The sequence below is a fragment of the Montipora foliosa genome, chromosome 6 (genome assembly GCF_036669935.1).
Source record: "Montipora foliosa isolate CH-2021 chromosome 6, ASM3666993v2, whole genome shotgun sequence".
Lineage (NCBI taxonomy): Eukaryota > Metazoa > Cnidaria > Anthozoa > Scleractinia > Acroporidae > Montipora > Montipora foliosa.
The window spans coordinates 29,681,558-29,688,742 of record NC_090874.1 but is presented as its reverse complement, the minus strand read 5'-3'; the positions used below and the strand labels follow the sequence as shown (position 1 = coordinate 29,688,742).

Sequence of the window (7,185 nt, the reverse complement as noted above, 5' to 3'; positions counted from 1 at the left end):
TATGTTTTCATGTATTTATTGTTTGCTTTTCCATACCGGTTGGCAATGTAACTTATTCCACCACGCATGCCCTTTTCGATGAATTGAAACATATCAATGTCAGTCATAAGCTCCAATTTAATGTCAGTCATCCTTAACATAGCATCCCAGGAAAGCCCTGGAGACGTGAAATAATGACAGGGGTCTAGTTTGTAGTATTGCAGACAGGTCTTTCGAAAGTTTTCGAATACATCTGCTAACAGAAGTATGTCGGATTTAAGATATAAGTCATGGTACTCGCCCATATTTTTCAGATTGAAAGTGTTCCATACATTTTTAGCATGTTTGTATTGATCATCTGTTATATCCTCATCATTTAATATACTGTAAAATTCTTCTTTTGGTGGTAGCTTTTCATTGAATTTATCAAAGCTATCCATGAAGTCGTATGGATATACTCCTTTTTGAGACATTAAATCAAGCTCTTTACCTTTGAATTTTCGAGAAGTATATATTAATGCTTCTTTTGGTAGGTTGCTCACCAGTTTGTCAAGACTTGAGCTCATAAATTGAAAACTATCAATAAAGGTCAGATGATTACCAAGCATGAAAGCCATATACTTTTCCATGTTATTAGGAATTGCATTTATATTCATTTGACACTTTTCGCCTTTCTTATTCGCGTATGTATGCTTTTTCACCATTTCACCGATCTCTTGCATTATAAAATGACTGTCATACCCACGGAGATTGTGAAACATGACTGGTATTTTCTCAGTTATTCGAAAGTTAAGATTGCAATCTTGGTGAGCTGATCCTCTGTATTTACCTGTGATATGGCAATGGTCTCTGACTCTCACATCATTTTCATTGTATTTTTTGTTGCAGATATGACATTCATCAGCTTTTTGAAATTCTTTTTCATCATCTTCAGTCATTCTCAATGGTTTATTGAAATGTTTTTTCATAATCTTCTTGCAGTATTTGACTTCATCCAGCATGGCTTCCATAAATTTGTAAACAGCTTTTTCACCTCTATAAATTTGTACTGGTTTTGTGTATTTATCATCATAACAACACACAACCTTATATCCATAACCACAGTCTGTGTGTCTCTGATAAGCCTCAGTGTATGATTTATCATCATTGGGTTGGCATCCATGTATTTTTTCAGTTATGGCTTCGAAATCTGCATATATTACAAATGGAACTGGTAGTTGTTTATGGAAATTATTGAATTTTAGTATGTTATCATCTTTTGTTGGCATTTTAATTGCTTGTGCTCCATTTAATTGGATACAGTTTTCTTTATGATTATTCAACACTCTTTCAGAAGTGAAATGCTGAAGACAATACATGCAAAAATGTTTTCTCTTTTCATGCTTTGTTATATCATACATGAACTTGTTGAAATCTTTGATTAATACATAGTGCTTGTTTTCATTTTCTGTTATAAGAAGCAGATTCATGCAATCTTCATACTTTTCTTTTGACACATAAATGGGATATTTTTGTTTGTTTTCATAACCGAAAACATTGATGTTAATTTCATTCTGCTTTTCTATTTTGTTGTACTGTTTGGTAGTCACTGGAAATTCAATTCCTGAATAATTCAAATTTTCAATGAACGCTTTATCTGATTTTTTTATTCTTTGAGGATCTTTGTCTTGGGGATTAAGATGTCTTATGTGGCACCACCTGAAGCATTCATTATCCTCATTTTTCATGTTAATCAATCCTTTTGCACTGTGTTTGAGTTTATTTGGTAGTTTTATATAAGAAGATCCTTTCATTGGTTCATATTTCACTACATTGAGATAATGATTGTCAACAGATTGAACAGTCCAACCAGATCCCTCTGAAATCCAAACTGCAATCTTGTTTAGTATGACTTGTTTCGACAAAGACAAAGCCAGTTCGATTTGTGTGTCATTTGTTATTGTTTGTGGTTGACTGTTAAAATAAGCCGTTTTGATGATTTTTTCTTCTCGCCCTGTTTGCTTTTCAAATGTTACTCTAAGTGTTTCAATAAATTTCAGACCTTTCATTGATTTCAATATTTTTTCGACATGGATGGCAACAGCCTTTCTTGTATTTTGCAGTTGCATAAGTGGGTCTTTGCTGTTTTTAATGTTGATTTCATAAGACTTTGTAAACCCTTTTAAAGCTTTGTTCGTTTCTTGTATTATGGTCCTAGGCAATGGAATTGGTTGTTTGGTTCTAGGCGCTGGCACTGGTTTTTTGGTTCTTGGTGCTGGTACTGGTTTGTATCCATCTCGGAACTCTAATGGAGGAAGAATTATGTTTTCTTCATAATTTTGAACCATTTGCTGCACACTCTTTCTTGGTTTTGGGATCGGTCTTGTTTTAGTCCTTGGTGCGGGCACTGGTTTTGTATTTTGTTTTATAATCAATTTTATCAATTCTGATTTACTTAGTTTCTCAAGATCACTCTTGTTCATACTATAAGTTGAGATATTATTTTGCACAATATTCATCATAATATATGTATAGGAAACAATTCTTTAAATGAAAATATGGCGCGTTTATAGTTGAACACATACTGGAGTATGTATTTAACTGTGTAAAGAGAAGTGATATAAATAAATCAATTGCTGCTGTTTTCATGTTTATCATAAATATAACCCGTATTATATGTAAATGAATTTTTGAAATGTTTCTTTGTTTTGAGATGATTATGTTTTCCCGCAAGAGTGTAATTATGATCATTGTCGCATATTTTGCAATACCATTCTTTGTGTAACATGTAATCGTTTTTGTTTCGTCTTCTTTCTTCTGCAGTGTAGAATCTTGGACGGCCAACTGGTCTTCGATCTTCCATATTATATTACTATATATTTTATTTTTATGTATTATTCTTGCACCATTTTCAATGGAGCCAGAAAATTTACGTATCTTTCGAATTCTCTGTACAAAAACATCATTTTGGCATCCATCTTGTTGAATATTTTCAGGATTTCTTTTTTTGGTACGCCTGTTTTCAATGCATGTCTAATCATTGGCATTTCCATTGTTCGAACAAAATGCATGTAACTGGCGTTTCCGACCATTATGTCGCATATTGCTTCCACAACTAACTTTCTCAAACATAACGTTCTGACTATTTCGCTTCCTTTGAACATATATTAATATATCACATTTTGTTTTTATGACGTTTGCTGTTCAAATGTCTATTTTTGCTGCCTTTTTTGTAATTTTTGTCACAAACCTCACAATACCAATTATTCGGACTGACAGCTTTATTTTCTTTTTCGTCTTCAGATGTTGCATTTTCTTTTTCGTCTTCACTCCCATTTTTCGGATCTTTGTAATAGACAATTGAAATTCCTATACCCTCCCCTTCATCTTCACTGCAATCATTCGGACTGTCAGCTTCATTTTCTTTTTCGTCATCACTCCAATTATTCGGATCTTTCAACCTGATAGCTTCATTTATTGCATTTTGTTTTTCGTCTTCACTCCAATTTTCTTGTTTTGAAAGTCGTTCCACAGCATCCATGGTACTATTAAACATCATTTGTTTTGACAACAAATACATCAATCGGTATTTTTCTGGCATCGATTTCAGAAAGTCAGGATCGTTTCTGATTTTTTCGTCGAGCGGGTGTCTCATCATTTCTTTCATACTATATGTCTAGAAATTCTTTTTATGTAGATTTTTCCACATCTGACGACTCAGATTCTTGCGAACTTGAGCAGCTTTCTTCAGATATACTTTCTTGCGATGGCGTCCAATCGGAATCTGAACCAGAGTCTTGATCGCTCTCATAATAGAAACCAAACTTTTCTTCATTTTCAAACTTGTCCATATAATATAAGTATATATATTTATTTTTTATAAGTATTTATGCGCGTTTGTTTCACCACAATTCATATGTTTTCAATGTCTTTCAATGGTACCCAACTGTTGAATTCATCACTGTATCCCTTCCATTTCACTAGAGCTTGTTTCTTTTTATAGTCCCTCCGAATTACTTTGTCAATACGGAAAATATCCTGCTTTGCTTTTAATAATTCAGGTTCATAAAAACTCCCTTGAATATCTTCGCCTCTGAGATCTTTTAGTTAGTATGTTATTGGATCAGTGTATTGGATCTTATCAACTGTAAACACTTCTTCAGTCCAATTTGGTGTATAACCCTTGTCGAACACATTCCGTTTATACTTAGATATTCGAACCTTATCACCAACCTTGAATTTTGGTTTTTGTTTTAATGTTTCTGTATCACCATATAGATTGAAGTAAACTATACCTTCATTCCTCTTATTAGATGCTTCAACAGGTGTCATTTTTATGCTTGAATGTTTTGTGTTGTTGTACTGTTTCACTAGTTTGGACAGCATATCGAGATACATTGTATTACCTTGAACTGTGAACTGCTTCCACATTTTGGACTTGATTGTTCTATTCCATCTTTCAACCACTGAGGATTTCTCCTCATTTTCAGTTGAATACATATGTATCATATTTTTCTCCAACAAGTCTTTCAAGTGTTTGTTATAGAACTCCTTTCCCTTATCAACCCATAAATATTGTGGTCTTCTGCCTTCCTTGAATATTGTTTTGAATGCTTCAGTAACGGATTCACCTTTCTTATCCTTCAATGGGACAATCCAACCGTATTTGCTGAAAACATCAATAACCATGAGAAGATACCGATAACCTTTATTCCATTTGCTAAACTGTTGCATTTCAACTAGATCACTTGCCCATATTTCGTCAATATGATTTACGATTACACGCCGCCGAGTAAAGTTGCGTCTTATGGATGCATGTAATTCATCTGCTAATTTTTCTTGCCAGTTACCCGACGGCTTTTTCCGTTTTTTGAAACTCCAAGACCTAGTTTCTGCTTTGTATTGATAACATTTCTTGCCAACCAATGCCCCCATTGTCTTTCATTATACGGTACGTTGTCTAAAGCTTGAACCATTTTCCTATCTGCTTTGTTTTTACATTTCCTGTCATCCTTGCAGACGGAATAATCAACATCGTGTTGCATTGCTATTGCATCGGTTTTTCCAGTGGGCATATCATATATTTCCAATATTTGACCAGTTTTTGGGTCATACTTCAGTTGATTTTCTAAATCATTATAAGGTCCGGTGTAATGATGCCCAGGAAGTGTCCATCCGCCTTTTGGTTTCGGTAATTTACCAATAGCTTTGTGAATGTCAACAGCACCGCCATCAAGATCTTTTCTGTTTGTGATGTATTTTTTCTTGGGTCTTATTTTTGTTGACAATTGATTGAGAGCTTCTGATCCCACTTTATGAAGTAGAGGATTCATTTTTCTCAAACCATAATCGATTGCTTTTTTCTGCAATTTTGGGTCTCTCATTAATTCGGAACCATAATATCTTCCCATTTCAACTGCTTTTTTGCCAAGATAAGGTAATCCTTTGGTTAAAAATAATTCTGTTCCTGCATTAGCGATATCACCAAATAAGCCCGCTCCCAACGGGCTGTTTAGTTTCCCTGTTTTTTGACAAATTTGGTCTTTGTAATACCACATTCAGCACAAGTGCAAAAGAACATTAGTCTACCATTTTTGGCTGTTTTGTAACCTGAAGGTTCAACACATTCGGTTACCTTTTTCTGTTTTACACAATATGATTTCATAATATATATAAGTTAGATATTTCTGAAATAATGTTGGATGAATCTCTCATTTTTCATTGTGTCATTTATGTCGAACACTTGTAATGAATCATAATACGAATTGCCCTTATTCATTTCATTTAGAAAGTATAAACAGAAATACCCACAAGTTGTTGTTTGTATGTTTTGTATCTGATTGTTTTGATGTAATAAAGTCAGATTTTTCTTTTTGGCATGATCGACGATCTCTTGAAATGGGGGCATACCAAACGAATCGAAATAATTTATTACGTTATCCTTAACATAAGTGGCTACCCAGTGAGATCCTGACATATAAGCTGGTTCCAGATTGTAAATAAATAACGCCTGTTTATGGTTATGTGGAACTTTTTCATCTCTTGACAGTACATCATTGATTGGTATGTTCAAATATTTACACCATTTTTTCAGATCATGGTTGGACATCGGTATGTTTTTGTGAAATTTGGGTTTCACAATATGTCTCCTATGATTGGGATTGAATTGAATGGACTGTTTTTTCCCAATAGTAACCCTTTTCCTTTTTTGGTCGAGGATGTTTTTTTTTTTTACCATAACCAGTCACATATGGCGAATAACTATAAAATGGAGGGGGCATTCCAATTCTAGGTGCTCCTGTACCATCCTTTTTCGACGAAGGTGGTCTACCTACCCTCGGTGCTCCTCTTCCCGTTAGCTTTTTGACAAGATTCAAAGCCAAAGGAATTCCAATGCTAGCTAACAGAGTGCCTAAAAATCCACCTGATTGTGTTTTGGTCGGTGTTATTTTAACGCCAGATCCTGTTTGAGCCGCATTCATTATGTCTCTTTGCTGTTTGGTTGTAAACATATTCAGATATGGCATCAGTTGATTGATTGCATTGAAAGGTATCATCATGGGTAATGGCATAGCACCACCTTTTTGACCAGATCCTAACAATTTTTTAGCTCGGGCTTCTGCTAAACCACCAAGAGCACTCAACCCAAGGGTTTTACCAATTGCTGGAAGAGCTCTCATACCAAGTGACAATACGGTGCTCAAAAGACTTCCGCCTACTTGTTTTCTGATATTGGTCTTAGCAAGCTTAATGTCCATTCCTTTGTTCAATTGTCGATTTTTTTGCAATCTTTTTTTCACCATTGCTGGAACATAAAGAGTGTCGTTTCCATTAAGAGAATCATTTGTCAGTCTTAGAACAATTGTTTCCCTTTTATGGTAAGCATGACTCAGATTCTTTTTTTGATTATCTGAAAGTCTTACGTTGATTTCATGAAGTTTAGTCATATAATATATGTTATATAATTCCGATTGTAAATAAATGGGAGTCATTCACTTGATTTCATATTACTGTTTCAGTTGCGGGCTTAAACTATCACCAATTCATTACCCACCTTGTCAATAACAACCGACTCTTCGTACAATACAACTGCATGGACATTGAAATCTGCTGCACTATTGGCACTTATTTTATACCTGAAAATCAACTGTTTAGGGTCTCTTGTTACTTTCTCTGCCTGATATGACAGATCGAAATAGATTAGTGGATACAGGCTGTTATAATTAG

The 7,185-nt window shown here is 34.4% G+C and overlaps 1 protein-coding gene across 1 annotated transcript in view; it reads right to left on the bottom strand.

Moving 5' to 3' along the window:
• LOC138005339 (uncharacterized) overlaps nucleotides 1-3,499 on the bottom strand; it is a 4,699-nt gene extending 1,200 nt beyond the window's left edge. Inside the window, exons 1-2 of the mRNA XM_068851587.1 lie at nucleotides 3,209-3,499; nucleotides 1-1,322 (exon numbers count right to left, since the gene is read on the bottom strand). The exon at nucleotides 1-1,322 is cut by the window's left edge and continues 541 nt beyond it. Coding sequence (XP_068707688.1) covers nucleotides 1-1,322; nucleotides 3,209-3,499 — 1,613 coding nt within the window. The remainder of the gene's footprint in view (nucleotides 1,323-3,208) is intronic.
• Between the last annotated feature and the right edge of the window lie 3,686 nt (nucleotides 3,500-7,185).